Raw genomic sequence first — 21,457 nt, 5'->3', positions numbered from 1 at the left:
GATCGACCCATCGATCAATCGGTGGCTGACGTCAGTCTTGATCTCTAGACGGCAGGATGACTGACAGATGATTTACACATAAGTTTGGAAACATCACAACTAACCTTGAACACGGATAGCAGCTGTTCATGATGATCTCAGATACTGACAGATTCGTTGTTGTTTTTTTTGCACGTATAAAGACTCCAGCATGATTTATCATCATGGCCTGTAAAATTTTAACAGTGAATCCTCTTAATGATCCCTCTGTGCTCGTCACTCCTGATCTCATGATGATCAACCAACGTTTGTTGTTTAGTCTGGAAATGTTCCTCTTTGTTTTGCCTTTTTATTTCTCACTCCTCAGATGACATTGTCAGGGTTTGATAAACTAGTTGAGTTCAGATCTGTTCACACTGATTTAATGAGTCTTTCAGCAGTGAATGTTTGTCAGTCACAGAACTGGATGAAACACCCAGAAGTGGAGTGACACCGAATTCACCCGCCATGTGAACGTGACTTTTAAGTCAGGTCACCTTTATTTATATAGCACTTTTTACAATACAGATTGTTTCAAAGCAGTGAAAACAGGAAAATAATGCAACAAGGTTTGTTTCTGCTGTTCTGCAGATCTAGAAGAAAATGGCGTCATAGTACATCTTAAGTAAGTTCATTGATGGTTCATTTTTGTTGTAAAAAAGTTATTAATTTAGTTATATATATATATATATATATATATAGATGTCATCTTCTAGCTCAGTTCAGTTCTCATATAATGGTGTCAATGCAGGCAGATCAATATTAATGTTGAGTATTATATTAAATGTCCCCAACTAAGCAAGCCAAAGGCGACAGTGGCAAGGAACCAAAACAGAATGGAGGAAAAACCTTGGGAGAAACCAGACTCAGTCGCTCAGTTCTCCTCTGGCCAACGAACGAAGAGTGTCTGATCATGATTCAGGCGGCATTACAGGTCAGAAGTCAGATTAAGGCCCCAGTTACAGCATTCCCAGAGCACAACTATCTCATATGCAATCACCATGGACCAATTGTAGTTCAAAAGTGTTTAAAGTCATTTGGAGTTGGTTTCAAGAGTTTCCGGAACTTGCCGGAAAAGTTCACTCCTGTTGGTAGAAACTTGTTTTGACCCGATTTTGCTCAAAATGACATCACACCTTTTCATTCTGTATATCAGGGCTTTTTAAAATTATTTTCTTTAAGTTATGTTTTTGGCCTTTTTGTGCCTTTATTGGATAGGACAGTAGAGATTTGACAGGAAAGCGTTGGGTAGAGAGAAGAGGGAAAAGGATCGGCAAAGTACCTCGAGCTGGGAATCAAATATATATCGGCACGCAAACCACGAGGCTATTGGCGCCAACCATATCTGTGCTTTATAATATCATAATGTGACTTCTGCCTTTGTAAACTTAAACAGCCTTTTTTGATTAGGTCCTAAAAGAAGCGACTCAATCTGCAGACCTCCACATGAGGAGCGATGAGAAGAATCTGAGATCATCAGGAGAACTCGTCAGCCTCGGAGCCTCATGATGGAGAAAAGCGAGTCTCCCGTCTCACCCTCCCCGTCGGTCCTCCAGCACGCCAGTCCTGCTCGTACGGGATCGCCCGACGCTAATGCGGCTCGTGATACAGAGAGGCGTACGGACGCGACTGAACCGGAGGCCACCGGAGCCGAGCCGGATACGACGACACCTCCCCGGGGAGCTCTTCAGCGCTTGTCCTCGTCCTCGATCTCCTCCACATCAATCCCTCCCAATGTCCCGGTGATCAGCCTGGCTCACAGCAAACCCCCCCTCCCCCCGATGACGGCCCTGCACCCGGTCCCCCCCGCCATCCGACACGGCCCGGTGGAGCTGAGACTCGCTCATCTGTCCTCGCTGTCCGGCGCTGGACCCCAGACGGCCCTCCTGCCGCCAGCCTTCCTGAACACACACCCCTTCATCAGCAGGTTAGAAATCAAACACACAACTATTACCAGTTAAACTCCTTCGTATGACAAGAAGAAAGAGTGGATCCCAATGGGATCCTAATCCCAATCCACAAAACTCAGTGTATCCCAATCCTAGTCTTATGCTGTGTTTACACCAAACGCAAATATAATTATTTGCGCGAGTAGATTATATACAATGTCAATGCAGACGCGAATGACACGAATTGGGCGAGGCGGTTGCTGTGAATGCTCGATATTCGCCTCTTCCGCGCAAGTTGAACAGTTTCAACTCAAATGTATCACGTAAGCTAATCAGTTAACAGCTTTTTAATAAGTCTGTGTGCACTGGGCACTTGTCCATCCTCAAGTCGTGCTGGAAACGGCTGTCAAAATGGCAGAAGGAAATGTTGTTGTTGTTGTTGTTGATGTGCGTGACACTCCTTATCGCGCAATGTTTTTATTGGCGCAAGTGACGCGAAAAACAAGAAACATCCCGCAAGTAATCTAGAGCGAGTAACGCAATGCGCATTTTCGCTTCACTTTTGGTGTGAACACACCATTAGAGCAAGGGTGTCAAATACACAGCCCACAATGGTGTCCAATCCGGCCCAGACAGGGATCTGAACAATAATAGAAAATGGAAATGCACTGGTCGACCGGTCACAAATCGGGACGTTTTATTTTGGTCGATCTCTATTCCAAACTTGCACATAAACTGCTTTGCAATCATTTACTGAAATGTCATTTGTGTGGGAATATTACGAAGTCTGTAAACAGGACGTTAACACAGACCAGACTGGGAGCACACAGACAGAGAAAAACTGTACCAGGCACTGAAAGCTCAATGTTTATGAAATATAAGAAAAAATATATAAATATTTAAATGGGAGTAGGGGTTTATATGAATGTGTCTATGAAGGGGAATTGTCTTCAGAATGGTTTCGATGGCATTTTCTTGTCCTCTTACCTCTGTATAAAGTAGTGTTTAAGTGGTAAACAAGGAAGCGCTGTATCGCTGCTGTTCTATAAGCGCCACTTACTGGCAGAGAGTGAATTTGCATTTTTCATTCAGTCCGTCTGCTGTTTTTGGTTTTGTGCAGGTGTCTTCTAGCATAATTATAGCATAATTTCACAAAACAAAAGTCAGACCATTCTGTTTCTGCTTTAAATCTTGAAATTATACAATCTAATTTAAATAAAAAATAACTGCTCATGCGTACATGAGTGTAGCATCTTTGTGTGGATCGTGATTAAAATGTAGGGATTGCCTCTAATTTCATGACTACAGATGTTTTTTTGTTTTTTTTAAGGCCAGTTTGGCCTGTTATAGAGCAAATAAACAACAAATAAATTAGCTTGAAGAAAAAAAATCAGAAACATGTATCAGAATTGGCAGAATCAGCCATGAAAAATCATATTCTGGGAATTCCTAATAGAATATGCTCACTTTAGATTAGGGTCCAATTCTCATTATTAACTATGACATTTGCCTCAATTCCTAATTACTGCTTATTAATACTAATAGTTAGTAAGGTAATTAGGTATGGGGTAGGATTAGAAATGTAGAATAAGGTCATGCAGAATAAGGCATTAATATGTGCTTTATTAGTACTAATAAACAATTTCCTTGTAATATGCAACTAGTTAATTGTGAGAATTGGACCCTAAACTAAAGTGTTACCAGAGATATTACATATTTAAAAATGAATTAGTCTTTTCACTGTAAAAATGCAGTTTTCAGAGAGCAGCTAGTTTTCTTGCTAATTAATTTTGTAGTTTGTATGGTTAATTTTAATATAGACTGGGTTTGATTACATTTTTTCCCAATCGTGCCCTCAAACCTAAAATGAGTTTGACACCCCTGTCTTTAGAGTATCCGCAGCAGACAAGATTTAAACTCCCAACAAGCAATTTTGCGTTTAAAAGACGTCTAATAGCCGTCCAAACACAGCCCTGACGTCTAAACTAAAACAAGGCAAAATTTGGGCTGTCAGTGAAAATTGAATAGACGTCTAAACCATAGCCCAAGAATAGACTAGTCATCAATTTGATAACAAGGAAATGAAATGAGTGAAGAAATGAAACCAAAAACCTTGTAATCACTGTTGACTTTGCGTACATGATGGAATATCATACATCTCGCAAGTTATTTTGGCAAAAACGCCATGTAACCAAATTCAAGGTTATTTTGGCTAGAAGTGTGTTACTCATAGCCGGACTATATCAGGTCTATAGTTAACCTAGACGGTGAAATGACGGCTATTGCTTGCTGGGTTTTGTCAGCTGGAGACCCAAGTTTGGTTTAAAGGGGAAAAACATCCCAAGCTCAATGTTCTCTCACAATTCCTGATTTCTAACACACACTCACAGCGTTCGGCGGGTCTTGCGTCTGTCAGAGCAGAAACAAAATCTGATGCTCTCTGTGTGTTTTTCCGTCATCTCCGTGCACGTTCATATGCAAATTGTGTGAGCTTATTTTGTCCATTAGATCAAAAAGATCTGAAAAAACACATTTTCCTCCACATAGACCCTCGATCGAAGAAATCAGGACAGAAGTGGGTGAAAGTGGACAAAAGAGACGGATTAAAACACCAGGTGTAAACGGGAATGTGTCTTTCTCGTCTACTTATGAACCGATCAACCAAAACGCATATTAATGCCAGCTGTAAACAGGGCCTGAGTTTCGTCTCAAAGCAGCACAGACAGAATAAAGTCGGATCTATCTGAGATGTGCGGCTGTAATGAGGACAGAACGACAGGCGTCACGTTTGTCCAATCAGTGGCAGACGTTCATCAAATGCTCCAGATTGCTTTTATAGATTTCTTTTCCTCAAGTTGTCTCCTTATTTTCAGTGTTTTCTCTCTTTCCCTCAGCTCTTTCCTCGGACCATCTGGAAGCTTTGGGATCTTCAGTAATGCTCGTGTGAAGAGACGCCCGTCCGCACACTTCGAACTGGACCTCAATGACGGTACATCATTCCACTCATGGACTGTTTTCAAATCAGTGGATGTTTTGTGTTCAGCATCGTCATTAGGGGTGTAACGATACCCTCATGTCACGATTCGATTGTGATACTCCAAGACATATGGTAAAAGGTTAACAAAAAGAATGTACTGTTGATTAAAATGCTAAATTTGATATGACATTGTGTGTGTAAATGAATAGTTTTGGACTTGGTGCTGATAAGCCCAAAGCACAGGACAATAGAGACACCATATAACAATATTCATGATTCTGAAGCTGAAGCTGAAAATACAGAATTATTTTAGACAAATATGCTTAAACTCTGACTAGATATATTTAAAATAACGTTGGCCACTTTTTACTGGTAACATCAGACATTTGGCATTGTCAAAACCCACAAATATTCCTCCATTGCATTATTATACATTATATTGCAATGAAATCAGATGAACTCCTCGTTTCTGTGCTCAGATGTATTAAGGATCAGTTGTTCATAAATGTTTGAACGCGGTAATTTGAATAAATTCAGCAATTTAACTTGTGGACTATATGTAAAAACAAATTATGTAAAATATCTCTAAAACAGGACAGTACTAAATAAAAAATAACATGCATTTTGTATGACCCCTCTTATTTTGTCTAAAATTATTCACATTTTCACAGATTCTGCAAGGGGTTCACAAATGTTTTCCTGCAACTGTATGTTAACAACTTAACAACTGTTCTCCTTCAGGTCCTCCTCAGAAGTTGGCCCGGCGCGTCTTCACCAACAGCCGCGAGCGCTGGCGGCAGCAGAACGTAAACGGCGCTTTCTCCGAGCTCCGTAAACTCATCCCGACCCACCCGCCCGATAAGAAGCTCAGCAAGAACGAGATCCTGCGACTCGCCATGAAGTACATCGACTTTCTCGTCGAGCTGCTGAACGACCAGACGAGCGATCAGGGGAAAGACACGACAAACGGTCCGGATGGGAGGAAGGAGGAAATCGAGGATTTGGGAAACGGCAGCTCCCCGTCTCGCAAAAACAGAGACTCTATGGACTCCATGATGGTGTCGTCGGGATCCAGCTGTTACGGGGACACAGACAGCGAGGAAAGCTCAGGTCCTCGAACTTGCGGCGTTGAGACCGAACACACCGGGATGACGGAGAAGAAGGTTCAGGAACAGATACTAGCGGTCACGGCAAGCACTTACCAGCGGTGACTAAACCACAAACTAACACACTGGATATGGGTATTAAACTCTCGGCGTGTATAAACCATAGACTGTATAGAAATATGGATGTGACGTCACCCGTATGTTTCTAAAGAGCATTTTTGAAGCCTAAAGTGGGCGGAGCCGGCCGTCGCCATCTTGGCAGCGTCACTCCCGGATAAACGAAAATGGCCAGCGAGGCGGATTAGCTGAGGTGACGTGACGCTAACAGACAGCAGACAAACGACTAGTAGTGACATCAGCGGCAATCCACCTGTCACTCAAGTGGCCACACCCTTAATTATGCAGAAATGTAAGGCTTGATATAATTTAAATAGATGAGTTATACAAAATATTCACCCCCCTCACAGTCGTCATGAAGAGCAAAATCAGCTATAAAGACCAAAACCACTTTTTGCACCAGACTGTAAACATGTTTTTTTTTCTGCTGTAAAGTTGGGCATTTTAACATGGGGGTTTATGGGATTGACTCTCTTCTGCAGCCGGTCTCTAGTGGCCAGTCGATGAACTGCAGTTTAAGACACTTCCGTGTTGGATTCAAGAGAGAGACCGGACGGATGCCGCTTGGTATAAACATTGACATTCTGTGTGGAATTACAGCGAATTTACTTGTTTAAATTCATGGCTTGTGTTCCTGGTCCATGTTTCATGTGTCACTTCTCCATTTAATTTCCTCTCTCTGATATTTCGAGGAATAAATAGAGTGTGTGGGTTCCTCACATGCGATCACGGGTACCTCAAACTTCACATCTACCACAGTCTCAAGCACTCTGACTGGATTATTTAATAATGGGTTGATCTTTTGACTCTTTCGCTGTTTAAAGCTGAACTGAAGACATGAGAGTCTCGTAGAAGAACTAATGATGCCATGATCCACATCACACTGGGTTCTTGAGTCTCTAGATGTTTGGATGATGTGAAGCTCCTCGGAGTTTGGAAGTTGCAACTATGTGGCTTGCGTTCAACTGATTTTGGTTTGAATAAAATAAGTTTCAGATTTCTTTCTCTCATTTTCACTTCCTAATAAACCCAGGAAGCTTTTAGCACTAGTGTAAGATAATGACGAGCGAAGGATGAGCATTAGGTGTGTTACTGACCCACTGGGGATGATGGGAAATGGCTCGAACCACTGGTCTTTATCAACAGAACACAAAACACACTTATAAAAATACAAACTTTATTCAGGTTGAATGTGATTGTTTCCAGACAGACAGGTTTTGTAAAACCAGCCAAAGTTGTTTACAAAGTACCTGATGATACAACGAGTGCTTCTGATGATGAAATGATCCCTGACCTTTCAAGGTTAGTGACATCATTTGAGGGTGCGATGTCGTTTTTGGAATCTTTTTTCCTAATGGAATGTAACGTCATCGTTACAGAAAACCTTGGTATTTCATACTCTGTTTTAAAAGCATTGAAATCAAATTCTATGAATAAGCTCTGTTGTCCAGGTTAGATGTTTGTTTGTTTTTTATTAGGCATCTCATGCAAATGATGCCATGTTATTGTCAGTGAATAAGTTGAATTTGTGGATCACATACTTTAGGAGGAGGGATCAACATGAGTCAAAAAGGGTCAAGGTTGTGGATCAACACAGGTGTGTTCACATTCCCTGAGCCCTCTGATGTTTTTACTAGTATATGCTCAGTTATTGGTTTAAAAAAAAAAAAAGAAATCGGCCAAAGGGGTAAAAAAAAAACTTAATTCAAAGCAAAATTAGTATTTTTCTGACTCCATTGGCAGATATTTTTTCTTGTTTTAAGTATAAACTCACTTAATTTTGATATTTTTTTCAGGAAACAAGACTAATTATCTTTAGCCATTTTGCTCTTCAAGTAAATGTATCTTCATTTAAAAATGTTTAGATATTTGTAGTGGAAAATTAGACGAAAAACTTAAGTTGACACTTAGCTGTACAATGAAATTCAAGTGTAACTCCTTGTGGTAAAATTTACACAAGTACAATACAAAACACTGAGTAAAGATAACTTACAACATACAACTCAACATAGCGGCAATAAATAGAAAAAGAGCAGTAGAAAGTATATTGCACAATCCCGTGTGTATAAACAATGTATTGCACAGTCCCTTCAGAAATGGAAAAATACTGATGAAGAACGTTATTTTCTGCAGTGTTTTGATTAAAGGTTATGAGGCACTTGATTTTTGTAATGTTTTTTTAAAGATATGCACTAGTAAATCTTGCTATATTCCATAAATTTTTTTTTTTTGATTTCATGTTGACTTTAAGCAATGCTTCAAAGAGTCACATGCTCACTATCTCAACTGATGCCGTAAAATGTGTGTTTTTCTGTAGCATGCACTTATTGTGTCCCTCGGTCAGTCGTCAGATGGGATTAGGATTTTCCAAGATTTTTCATCATAGACTGTTGGGACAGGAAAATCTTTTTTTTTTTACTTTTTTTTTTAAAGGCCCGTCCTGTAGCCGGATGCAGTTTATTCATGACAGAATCATGAGAATCCGAGCGGGATGGAAAAACTGACGCTGTTCAGCCGTGTTGTGTTTTTCCCACTTCAGCTGTGGCAGTGTGTGTGTGTGCGTGCGTGTGTGTGTGTGTGGGGGGGGTCAGAGGTCATCTGTGGGTATCTGACTGTATTTCTCTCGTCGGATCAGGTGTCAGGAAGCATCTACAGTTGCTGCTGTCTCATCGCCAGCCAACAGACTTCCTGACATGGACCACGAGTTATGAAAAGATGGGAAGAATGAAAAAGTGAAAATCACCCTCTCCATTTCACCCATCCGCCACACACACTCCTGCGGCCCACATGCAGGAAGGCAGACTTGCGTAACGCTTGGTTGAATGACACGCCACAAACGCCCGCGTATGTCACATGACGGGACGGTTCAGGGATATGCAAGGTTTGAGTGTTTCCCGTCTCTGGTACCGAGGCCTCTGGGGGGGGGGGCAGAGAACTGGTGTGTGTGTGTGTGTGATGGTGAGATAAACCCCCTGATGCCCCAGGAGCAGGGCATTATGGGTACCACACCCTCCCGCTGGCACAGCGCTCGGCCACCTGGAGTTTCATCACGCTTGCAGAGGTTATGACATCTCTGATGACACTGAGCACTTCCTCTGGCCAAGGTCACACACACACACACTCTAACACATTGTTACCCAACCGGTGATTCGTGACATTGTGACAGACATTGTGTAAAACTTAAGAATAAAACTCTTAAAGAGGTCATATGATGCTATTTTAAAGGGGAAAAATCATGCAAATCTGACTTTTCCCGTGTGTAAGTGCTATAATCGGGTCCCGGTGCTTCTACCAACACAGAAAACATGAAAAGTGAAACCCAGTAACTTTGTTTTGATGAGCCTTTCTCTGCAAGCATGTCAAAAAAGAATCTGATCAGATTTCGTTCTCCTTCTGACGTATGAAGAGGATCTTAATATAATATTAGCGGCCCTTAATCTGCACGTTTACACACACCAGCCGACATTTGGTTCCACAAGCGACAACAGAGACCAGTTCTAACGCAATGATAAAGATCCAGCAAAGCCTGAAACTGTTCTGTGGTTGAGCACAGACGAGCACTGAACACTATTGACCAGAACATGTCACCGCTGTCTTATAAAGACCTCAGGAACTGTGGACACTTGTGGAGAAGTTCAACATGATGATGAGATGATCAGTGTAACTCCACAACAACTACAGAAATGTCTCCACTAACATTCAGAAACTCTTCCTGAGTCTCTCCGTAAGGCTGCACTCGCTACTGGTTATTCTGGGATTCTGAATGAGTGAGATTGGCCTGTTTTGTTATTGCTGGAGTCTCTGAAGACTCCGCCCTCTTCTGAACGGAGGCGGAGCTAAAGCTCATTTGCATTTAAAGGGACACACATGCAAACGTACCGTTTTCACGTACCGTTACCGTTTTTGCTCACATCCAAAAAGGGGGGAATTTGACAAGATATAATAAATGATCTGGTATTTTGACACATTCTGGGGACACCATATATTTACATTACATCTTGTGAAAAGGGGACTATTATGTCACCTTTAAAAGTTAATGAGTTTGTTTATTGGGTGTAATAGAATAGGTAACAATGCTTTAATATTTTTTTTTTTTTACATACTGTACATTATTGCAACTTTTCTATTCCCAGTCTGTCTGAAACTGTCCCAGTTTCTGTCCCAGTCTGTCTCTGATTCCTACAAAGCCCCTCCTTCTGAAGAGCCCAGAGTGCTCTGATTGGCCAGCTGACCCGGTGCGCTGTGATTGGCCAAACACCTCAAGCGTGTGTCGGAAATGTAATGCTCCTTACCATAATCAGTTTTCAAGACGTCTAAAGCAACTGTAAACACAGTTACAATACACCAGTCGTTTGCACATCGGTGGCTGAATTTTTCTCATGTCACGATTATAAAAACCTTTGACTGAAATCATACAGAGGATTCGTTTTTTAATTGTGCTTGCATGTGAGTTGCATTAGAAAACTAAAATGTTAATTTTATAAAACAGAAACATCTGAGCATCGACATCATTGGAATGCAAAGTTGAGAGAACATCCATCCATCAGAAGAAACTCAAATAATAAGTTTTATGTATAATTTTATTTTTTGGTCACTACATAATTTCCAAAATGAATCTTTTTTATATAAATAATATTATTACTGCAAGACCCAGAAGCATATGAATGGTGTCGTTTTAAAATAAATGTCCTCCTTTTATCAGGACACAGAAATGTTTTTTTTTAAATATGCTTATATTTCTGTTTAATATATATTTTAATAAATATATATGAAGTGTGGTCAGCTGGTTTAGGAGAAGTGAAGATATACATGTGCATGTGAACATAATTTGTTCACATTAACAGTTTTATGACAATGTAAAAATTGCTTTGTTTGGCTGGAACACATTTAGTGATAAATAAGTGTCCTTTCATGAAAGACATTTAATTTTTGGTGCACATAAATTTATAGTTACAGAATTAAAAAAAAAAAAAAAATGCAGTGAACATGTTGATTTGTTCTTGTGTTCATGAAACTGTTGGTAAACAATCAGCTGAATTTAGAGTGGTGTGGAAACATTTAAAGGTGCAGTGTGTAAATTTTAGCAGCATCTAGAGGTGAGTTTGTGAATTGCACCCAACAGAAGTTATGGTGGCCGACAGGAAGTGATGTCGTCGTCTAAGACAGCAGAGAGTAGCCAGTTAAGCAATGAGGTTTCTTTACAAAGATAAATTAAGAAATTCTGTTTACTTATTCAGTAAAACGTTAAAAAAAAACAGTAAAACATTTTTATTGCGAATGTTATTGATACTTGTTCATCATTGTGTCAGTGTTTTATTCGCTGACTTTAGCTGAAGCTTCTTTACACGAAGAACAACATAGTGACGAAATGCGTCACCGTAGAAACGTGGATGTAAGCAGACCCGCGGTGTGTGTAGAGAGAAATGCCTCATTCTACGGTAATAAAAACATAACGGTTCATTATGTAAGGTCTTTATACACCACTGAAAACATAGTTATGTTTATGATTTTGCATTTCTGTCAACAGATCCTCCTAAATATTACACAATGCACCTTTAAAACTCAAAACTAAAAGATGAATATGCAGCACATATAATATGGCAATGAATATGGCAATATTGCATTATGTACAGTCATGCCAATAAAGCAATTTTGAATTTGAAATTTTAATTCAATATTGCCTTTGTACAGATTTGACTGATGCAAGAAACCACAAAGGTGGGAATGATTTTACAGTTCACAGAGCAGCTCAAACTGTCTATTTCCGGAATCACTCTGTTTTCTGTTTAAGGAATCTCCGTCTCCCGACCTCCGTGGCCACGGACCCCAGCGCGGCTCCTACAGCGCCCCCTACAGCTCCCGCGAGGAACAGGCCTAGCGCCGCGCCGGTTAGCGCTCCGGCGAACAGCAGCTTCGGCACACGACTCGCTCCCGACCTCGTCGTCTCCCACACGGAGCGCAGCAGCGAGCGATCGGGAGCAGATGAATCCAAACGAATACTCTTCTCCGTCACTCCGATCTCCTCCTCTTCCTCAGTCTCTCGCACGGCGTCCAGAGAACGAGACGACTGGTTCTGTCTGACTCTCCTCACGCTCTTCATCTGGTTCTCCTGGTTCTCCTGGTAAAGCGAGATGTTGTAGAAACTCCCTCCGCTTTCCTTCACCGTCTGCTTCACCTTCTCCATGAGCTCATTCATGTTTTTCCGTCCGGTTGTGAGAATGTGATATCGGTCTCCGCATCTCTGCACCAGCTCCAGCATCTCGGGCCGCTGGGAACTGATGTAATCCTCCACCGCCTCCACACCGGACGATCCCTTCGGAAGCAGGTCGGAGCGCGTGAAGAGGACGATCGTGTGCCGGCGTACGGTCTCGGGTCCGAACGTTCCCTCGAGGGCCTTCAGCGCCGGGAGCTCGCAGAGAGTGGGCCGGTCCACGGGGACACAGAGCAGGAACACGTGAGGGCCCGGGGCCGACAGGGACACACACGAGGAGATCTGAGCTTTCACCTCCTCTGGAGATCTCTCCGACTGAAACCAGTCCGGTGTGTCGATCACAGACACCTGAAGGAGACAGAAGAGGTTTAGGTTTTAGGCTTCAGAATGTGAAGTTTACATTTCAAATAATCCAGTGTCAGTCCTAGGTTGAAATCGTGTTGTGGAAAAGTGGGATTAAAACACAGGCTCTGTTTACAGCTGGTATTAAGATGCGTTTTGGTCGATCGGATCACAAGTAGACACATTCCCGTTTACACCTGGTGTTTTAATCCGTCTCTTTTGTCCACTTTCACTCACTTCTGTCCTGATTTCTTCGAGGGGAGGGTCTATGGGGAGGAAAATGTGTGTTTTTTCAGATCTTTCGATCTAATGGACGAATAAGCTCATGCAATTTACATATGAACGTGCCTGGAGATGATGGAAAAACACACAGAGAGCATCAGATTTAGTTTCTGCTCTGACAGACGCAAGATCTGCCGAACACTGAGTGTGTGTTAGAAATCAGGAATGCTGAGAGAACATTGTGCTTGGAACATTTTTCATCTTCAAACCAAACTTGGGTCTTCATCCGACCATTTAAATCCCATCTGGTTAGCGCGCTTCCCATAATGTTACGCATTAGATCAGTAGTCGGAGAGCAGACGGTCTTTAGTGGCTGTTCAAACACGTTCGTCCACATGAGCGTTTACACTACGAGATCAATCCGGTCTAATGCGTTTTCAACTCCCTCTGGAAGTGGTGAAAGTGGACAAGCTCGAGCGTTTTAGACCCCGTTTACAGCTGTATTTAGTGTCGTCTCCTTGTGATCCGATCAACCAAAACGCTTCCTAACACCAGGTGTAAACGGCCATAGAAGTTCCCACTTCGAGCACTGCAATAATCAGAGTAAGGACTTAATCTCAGTAAGACGTTTATATGACACGAGCAAAACTGTGACACTGACCCGCGTGTCGTCCACGAGCGCTCTGGCCTTCACACACTCCTGATCCGCCGCTCTGACAGGATCCTCTCCATGAAGCTCAAACTCCTCTCGACCCAGAATGATGTTCCCGGCCGCACTCTTCCCAGAACCACGACGACCCAGCAGAACCATCCTCAGCTCGGGCAGAGAGGAATCATCCAGAAGATCAGAGGAGGGACGTGAGGATGATCCAGGAGATCCAGGTGATCCGGGAGAGAGAGTCGCGAAGTCATCCGAAACCTTCTGAAAACTGTGATGGACTGGAATGAGAAACAGAAGCAAATGTATCAGCATTAGGACCAAAGTTATTTTTGTAAACGAAAACCGAAACTAAGACTAAAACTATTGGTCAAAAAAACATTTTCATAAACTGAAGAAAAAAAAAGAAAAAAAGAAAGAAAAAAAAATCAGGTTACACTTTATTTGGTCCCACTTTATATTAAGTGGCATTAAGTACTATGTACTTACAGCAAAAAATAAGTACAATGTACTTATTGTGTTCATGTTGTATTGTAAAACACTTTTGCTGCTATTGAGGTGTGATACGGATAAGGTTAGGGACAGGTGTGGTGGATTGGGTAGGTTTAAGGTGTAAGGTCAACTGTGTAATTACAAATGCAATTACATAAATTAATTACAGCTGTAATTACATGCAGGAAATTTTAAAATGTAAGTACAATGTAAAAACATGTAGTTACACAATAAGTACATTGTATCAAATTATTAATTTCAATGTAAGTACATAGTACTTAAAGCCACTTAATATAAAGTGGGACCCTTTATTTTAAGGTGTCGTTGTTACAGTGTAATTATATATTTAAGTACCGAGTAATAATAATTAACTACATGTACTTACTATAGGGTTAGGGTGGGATTAGGGTTTGGTTGAGGGTTAGTTGCATGTAATTGTGCATAATTTACTGTTATTACTATGGTAAGTACATGTAACGTGTAACAAGAACATTGTAAAATAAAGTGTTAACTAAATTCATATTAAATGAAAAACTAACAGTAGTTACTGAAAAACGAACTGAAATTAAATAATACTTAAATTTAATTTAATTTAATTTAAAACAAAAATAAATAATCGGTTTCGTAATTAATGAGCTCTTCTTATTAATCTGGAAAATCTGACCTGTGGCTGTTTAGGGAAATGCCTGTATATGATGGAGCTTCATGTACGTGAAGTTATCTGAATTTTTCATAATCGTTATTTTCAAGGTACAATTATTTGTTCAATCTCAAATAACTGTATTATTATTATTATTATTATTAAGATGTCTAATCTGCTCAGGAGTTAACTGTAATCTGTGCAAACATTAAACTTTGCTGAGATAAAACGTCTCGCTTTGGTCTACACTGGAAGTGTTCTGTTAGCTCTGCTAAACTATATAAAAACTAAACAGAAATGTGTTCACAAAATATAAAAACTAGAGTGAAACTAACAAAACCATTAATGAAACTAACTAAAACTAATCTGAAATTTAAAGCAAAATTGAAAACGATATTAAAATAAAAACTAATTAAAAAATGCAAAACTGTAATAACCTTGATTAGGACACAGATTTCACAAACTGACTAAGTTGTGCATCGTCCTGTAGCATTCGAGCTCAAGACACGCATGATTCCTCAAATCGTGTGTTGTTGAGGAGAGTGCAACTTTACTAAGTGATCAGATGAAGCATTTTCATCTATTGGACCATAAAACATGTGGGAAAAATCTCCCAGAGATGCCAGAGAAAAAAAAAATTAGTGAATGTTATGAACCTACTAGCGTTGATGAAGCTCTGGCTGTGCTGAAGCTCTGGCTCCTCCATCATCTGACTGAGAATAGCTCCCTCTAGAGTTACACATCAACACATCTCATATATGAGCATCATTTCAAACAAACATTTCTCTCGTCATCCAAGTGGCATCAACATATATTCTTAGCATTTCGTTTTTGTGACTAGTTTGATTAGTTCAGGTGTATCCGATCCTGCTCCTCGAGGGCCAGTTTCCTGCAGTTTGGCTCCAACACACCTCTCTGAAATTTCCAGTGATCCCGAAGAGGAGTGTGTTTCCCGTACAACGCTGTAACTCGCTGCTTCACTACTATAGCATATGCATCGTTTAAGAAATCAACTTGCTAGTCTCGACTGTTTCCCCGACTGTCAACCACATTGGTTGATTACGTCACGCAGGTGTTGGAGTAATAACTACTGGTAATGAATCTGTCTGAGATCGAATTAACGCGAGATGTTTTGCTATAGATTACGGACATGTCATCTGAGGACTATTTCTCATTTCCAGATTCAATCATAGACTCGTTCTTACGCACTAGAGAACGTTCACACTCTTCAAAAACGACACTTTAAATCTCTTGACAAACTAAAAGACGTAAATGACATTTGTATGTATTCTAAATAACAGATATAGATTGCACTGAATGTCAGCTTGCTTGTTTGGCTCAAGATCAGGATTTATTGAGTCCACATGTCATGCAAACAAGAAACTGCTTCTAACCACAGGTCGAGATCTGTCGCTCCAAACACACAACTCTGACTCAGACTCGTTGATGCTGATAACGACGGAACTTGCAACCATAGTTGGCTAACGATGCTTTCGGGAAACACACCCCAGCTTGATTAGCTGGTTTAAGCATGTTTAACTGGGACTGGAGTTAACCTCTGCTGGAGGAGGCCCTTCAGGAGCAGGATAGGAAACTTCTGGATTAGTTCCCTGCATTTGTTCTGGTTTATTTCAGCACCTTTGGTGAGTTTGAAGCTCGAGCCTCTCTCCAGAAGTGCATGTTTGCTCTGTGTTTCCTCATCCTCCCGCTTCTGTGACTGAAGTCCATTGATTAGGTGTTTCTCAATCACTCCATCACTCACGGTTTCCTCGGTTTGTTTGTCAAATGTGTTGATTTGTGTTAGTTTTCCTCTGTTGCCTCCGTTCCACATTGTGTCTCTTGCTGCACTGAGCTTCATCTCTGTTTTCTCCTCGCTGACGTCTTTCTCCTCTTCCCTAAGCAGGTGAAATCCTCCGTTCCTCTGTACCATCTGCTCCACCTGAGACACCAGAAACTAGGTAAACATGTCTCAAAATCATACAATTTGTACTTTGTCATAATACATCATCCCTTCCATTACAGTGTGACCCTTAAGATCATCTAAAATAAGTCCTTTTTTTTATTTCAGCATCAAACGCATGTTACTATCTTAATATAAATGTGTTAAATACAGTCCTGCCTTCCATCGCTCAGGTCGTCTAATGAGAAAACACCATGATGCAGTCCAACTACGAGTCTCTGTCGAGTCCGAGACCATATTTTCAGGGTCTTGTCATTGACTGGCGCATTTGGACTCGGTCTTGACTTGGGACTGATCAATGGGGAGTCTGGTTTCAAATACTAAAACAGTTCAGATATGTATTGTGGTCTTTATCGACTTCATAATGCACATTTAATGTCCAACAACAACAAAACAAAAAAAAGCATGTTAAAGTCCTGGCAGAAAGCGATGCATAAGGATGTAGTGTAACGACGAATTATTATTTTTTCCGAAGTATTAACAACTTTGTGTTAACTAATAATTGTTATAAACTGGTTCTAGCAACAAAATATTAGTGCATTCCTGGAACTGGGCGTCGTTACACTACATCCTTATGCATCGGTTTCTGCCAGGACTTTTACGTGCTTTCCCCAAACCCCTGAAGTGACGTCGACGTCCGGGTTAGCGGTAGCATGAGTCATCAGGCAAGTGTTATTTAAATAAACTCCTGATGTACTTACAAACTTTCCAGTGCCTCGTTTTATGAGTACAGAACCTATTTGTAAAACTGTAGAAGTTTGGTACCATTCTGTGCATTATTAGAGGGATAATTTACCAGATACATCATAGGATCCATTAGCGCCTGCACTATAAGCCATCCGGCTGATATCTCTAAATAAGCTCTAACTTTAGTAATGTTCGACCAAGGGAAAAAGGCTTCTGGGGTGTTTGGCTCGAGGTCATGGTGCAAAGGACCCTAGGTTGATTTTACTCCGAACCATCCCTTTAAGAAAATGGTAATAAAATATGACAAGAACTCAGTTGATATTTCACTGGTTTTGTCCATCCTTCTGTTAGACTGTCTCACAGATGAATTATGTTGAATATCTGTCAGCTGTTAAATTTAACTACACAATTATATAATACCAATTTAGCTCAACAAATTACCAAGCAAGGCTTAATTTTGTTCAGTCTGTGGTGTAAAAAAGGTCGCATTACCAATTAAAGAAAAAACACTTAAGCAAAATATGGTCAAGTCAAAGTGTCAGAATAATTTGTCGTCCCAATTTTTTATACATTTTACTGGTAGTCACTGTATGAAGAATGTATGGGTATAATATGTCAAGTCAAGTCACCTTCATTTATATAGCACTTGCCGCTTTTAACAATATAGATTTTTTCAAAGCAGCTTTACGGTGATATTAGGAAATCACAGTAACAGAGATTGTTTTGGCTTTATAGCAGCTTTAGAATAAAGTCATTGTCCAGCTTGAAGTTAGTTTTGATTGATTCACTTCCATTGTAAAGATCATTAGTTATTACCTCGCTAACACGACCCCGTTCTAACAGAAAACAGAAACTTTTAATGTGTTCTGGCCGTTCATTTGCACAACAACAGTGTTTGGTGCTCGAAAACGCAAACCTTGAAACAGGTTCCAAGGTGCAAGCAGTGAAAATTTTTCAAAAACGTTATCATCTCCATGTAAACTTCCAAAAAGCGAACCTATGAAAACGCATACAGCGTGCACATGCACACCACGTGTTCAGTCTATAGGTATGCGCGTTTGAATATGTCCCAGTTTAATTTATTTTGCTATCCTCACTTACATAAATGAACTATAGTGTCCTGCACCCACTAGAAAAAATAAATATATAATTATATCTGGTGTCTGAATAATTTTTGGTTTGACTGTATGTAGGATGATCTCAGCTTTCAGTCGGACACCTGTAGCCTCACCTTCTCCAGTAGAGAGACGACTTGCTGTCTGTCGTCTGATCTGCGGTTCCTGATCACATGACAGTGTCCTCGGCACCTCCTCACCACCTCCTGAAGCCCCTCCTCCTTGCTCAGGTACTCGTCCAGACTGCGGTCCATCAGGTATTCTCCACAGGTGAGCAGCACCAGCGTGTGACCCAGCACCGACTGGCCAAAAATGTGCTCCAGCTGATCTGGGATGCGCTGCTCCATCTCCGTAAACTCGCCGATGGGAATGAGGAAGAGGAAGATGAAGGGCCCGGAGGCACTCAAGCTGAGGGAACGCCGGGTCTCCTCCTGAATGTCGGCCTCCAACTCCTTGCCCCGCCAGTACCAGCGAGGGGTTTCCACAACGCACAGCCGCCGGCCCTCCGAAAGCCCTCGCCGGATCTGGCTCACACGGGAAGAGGCCGGAGATCCCAGATCCGAAGTCTGACGCAGGAGTGTGTCTGCCGTCAGGGTCTTTCCACAGCCGATGCTGCCGACCAACACCAAACACAGCTCAGAGGGGGAGCCGCGAGGACTGATACCTGGAAGACAGAGACAGGACAGAAATCTGTTAGCCACTAGAGCCGCGTTTCCACCGCAGGAACTTTCCCCAGGAGCTAGGGACTTTGGGCTGGGACTCGGTGTGTTTCCACAGGAACATTCCCCAGGAGCTAGGGACTTTGGGCTGGGACTCGGTGTGTTTCCACCGCAGGAACCAGGGTCTAAATGAAGTTTTGAGTGAATATTTCCCCCTCCGAAAGTCCCTGTTTGCGAGGTAGTACTTTTTCAAAGTTCAGGAACTTTCAGGAGTGGGACTGGGCGCTGAACATGCTGATTGGTTGAGTTCATGCCGCTATACACATTAATTTGAGCCAATCACCTGAGCTGTAGATGTCAAGTGACTATTAACTAATGGATGCAGTAAAATGACATCAAGGCAACACTGGTTGGCTGATGACATCACAAGAACACAGTGTCAAAGGCCCTGTTTACACCTGGTGTTAGGAAGCGTTTTGGTTGATCGGATCACAAGTGAACGACACTAAATACAGGTGTAAACAGGGTCTAAAACGCTCCGAGCTTGTCCACTTTCACCACTTCCAAAGGGAGTTGGAAATGCATTAGGCCGGATTGCTTTCGTAGTGTAAACGCTCATGTGGACGAATGCGTTTGAGCAGCCACTAAAGACCGTCTGCTCTCAGACTACTGACCTAGGGTGACCAGACTTCCCGAAAAATTCGGGACAGTCCCAAAATCTAAGCTGTTGTCCCGAATCCCGAATCCGGCCCTAAATGCCCCGAAAATTATACTAAAGCAAAATCTTGAGTAGTTATTGTCTGATAAAACATTAAAAACTGTCCGTTGAGGTTGGGTCATCCTGCAGCCCCTGCCGGCTGCTCATTGGCTGCAGCATCTTTTTTGTTTCTTTTTTTGAAGTTCTACAAAGATACCGTTGGCGCGAATGAAGCAAGCACAAGTTGCAGCCGCCGCGAGGACAGTGAATGTGCAGCCAGTCATAAAGGAGTGACTGATTTTTTCGCGCCACTGTGTGCAAAAAAATACTTCGGCCTAACGTCTGATGTCGGGGTCACAAAGCAAATCATCTACACAAGTAGTTTTCTTATTTAATGACCGACAATTTAGTTGTAATAATAATTTTGGCATAAGGCTTATTAGCGTTAGGCTAGAGCCTGAAAGGTCTGATTTACGCACTGTAACAAGTCTTTTTTTTTTTCTTTTTTTCACAATGACATTTGAGTTCATGATTTTAATGTTGTTCTTTTGTGGCAGACTAAAGACTGATGACAGACTGTTGAGCTTTGAATAAAAATATGTTTGGTTCAGGTTTGAAATTCATTACCTTTTATTATAGGCTATATAGTCTAGTATCATAGTAGGCCTTCAGTAGTGACGTCACAGACACATAAGAGCATCACACACGTAAAGAGCCTCCAGAAACAATCAGACACTGAGAACACTAGGAAATATAAGTGTAGTAACATCATACATTTATGAAGGTTCAGAACCTCACCTCAAAAAGAAATACATTTCAGTTACAGTTTCAGACTCTATTTTTAGGTTTATGTGATTAATATCTTGTGTTGAATCTCCGTCCTCATACATTACAACATATGAGACACCAGTCAGTCCAGTTACACAGCATTCAGCAGAACACACACACATTAGTAAAAGAAGTTATAACTTACTCTTGATTAGTTAAATGATTTAATCTATTTGTTTCTCCTCACTGTCATGAAATATTTCAAAAATATTTAACAAAATTACTCATTTAATGAAATGAGTCATTTTAAACCGCTCACTGTACTGTGGGAGAACATGAACACGAGTATATGAATGGGAATTTAATCTTACCCTGATTAGAGATATCCATGTGATTGTGTGTGTCAGGGAGGTCCGTGTCTCTCTCTCTCTCCTGATCCAGGTGTGAAGCGTCTCCGTGTGAGAGTGAAGAGCGTCCGTCAGAGATGCGCCACACCCCTCCTCTCCTCTCCTGCAGTTGGGGTGGAGGAATGATCCTTGGCATGCGTGTGAATCACACTGATAATGCCACACCCAGAACAACTGGTTTGCTGGGGTTCAATGTTTTTTAAGTTTGAAAAGCTGGTTTCACATCCTGACCAGCTGAAAAACTGAAACCCCCTCTAAAGGCTTCTTTACACAGCAGAGTTAAAGCTGGTTTTATTATAGTAAATGTGTTTTTGGCGGATTGATTATCATTTGTAAATTATCGATAAATTGTGGTTAGTGTTGCAAAACATTTACATTTACATTTAGTCATTTAGCGGACGCTTTTATCCAAAGTGACTTACAAATTAGGACTAAATTAAGTCATCGTGAAGAGACAAAAACAACACAAGAAGTGCTCAAAATACAAAGGTC

General features: G+C 41.3%; 2 protein-coding genes across 4 annotated transcripts; one reads left to right on the top strand and one right to left on the bottom strand.

Moving 5' to 3' along the window:
* The first annotated feature begins 507 nt into the window (after window positions 1-507).
* On the top strand, window positions 508-8,270 carry lyl1 (LYL1 basic helix-loop-helix family member). 3 transcript variants are annotated; one of them, XM_084425134.1, is made up of 4 exons: window positions 508-643; window positions 1,429-1,945; window positions 4,802-4,896; window positions 5,626-7,112. In XM_084425134.1, the coding sequence occupies exons 2-4, from the start codon at window positions 1,524-1,526 to the stop codon at window positions 6,093-6,095; spliced, it is 987 nt and encodes a 328-aa protein (XP_084281260.1). In that variant the 5' UTR covers window positions 508-643; window positions 1,429-1,523; the 3' UTR covers window positions 6,096-7,112. The 3 variants fall into 3 exon arrangements, with proteins under 3 accessions (XP_084281260.1, XP_084281259.1, XP_084281261.1); XM_084425133.1 differs by lacking the exon at window positions 508-643 and adding an exon at window positions 818-952; XM_084425135.1 differs by lacking the exon at window positions 508-643 and having other exon boundaries at window positions 5,626-8,270.
* A 2,717-nt stretch (window positions 8,271-10,987) lies between these two features.
* On the bottom strand, window positions 10,988-21,051 carry LOC311300678 (GTPase IMAP family member 8). Its single transcript, XM_084425117.1, has 6 exons — window positions 20,930-21,051; window positions 18,551-19,098; window positions 16,311-16,611; window positions 15,333-15,401; window positions 13,544-13,821; window positions 10,988-12,666 (listed from the first exon to the last, which is right to left on the bottom strand). The coding sequence occupies exons 1-6, from the start codon at window positions 20,946-20,948 to the stop codon at window positions 11,878-11,880; spliced, it is 2,004 nt and encodes a 667-aa protein (XP_084281243.1). The 5' UTR covers window positions 20,949-21,051; the 3' UTR covers window positions 10,988-11,877.
* Between the last annotated feature and the right edge of the window lie 406 nt (window positions 21,052-21,457).

The sequence above is a fragment of the Rutilus rutilus genome (genome assembly GCF_951802725.1).
Source record: "Rutilus rutilus genome assembly, chromosome: 12".
Classification (NCBI taxonomy): Eukaryota; Metazoa; Chordata; class Actinopteri; order Cypriniformes; family Leuciscidae; genus Rutilus; species Rutilus rutilus.
The sequence above is the reverse complement of the archived record's forward strand: the minus strand, read 5'-3'. Positions and strand labels throughout refer to the sequence as shown.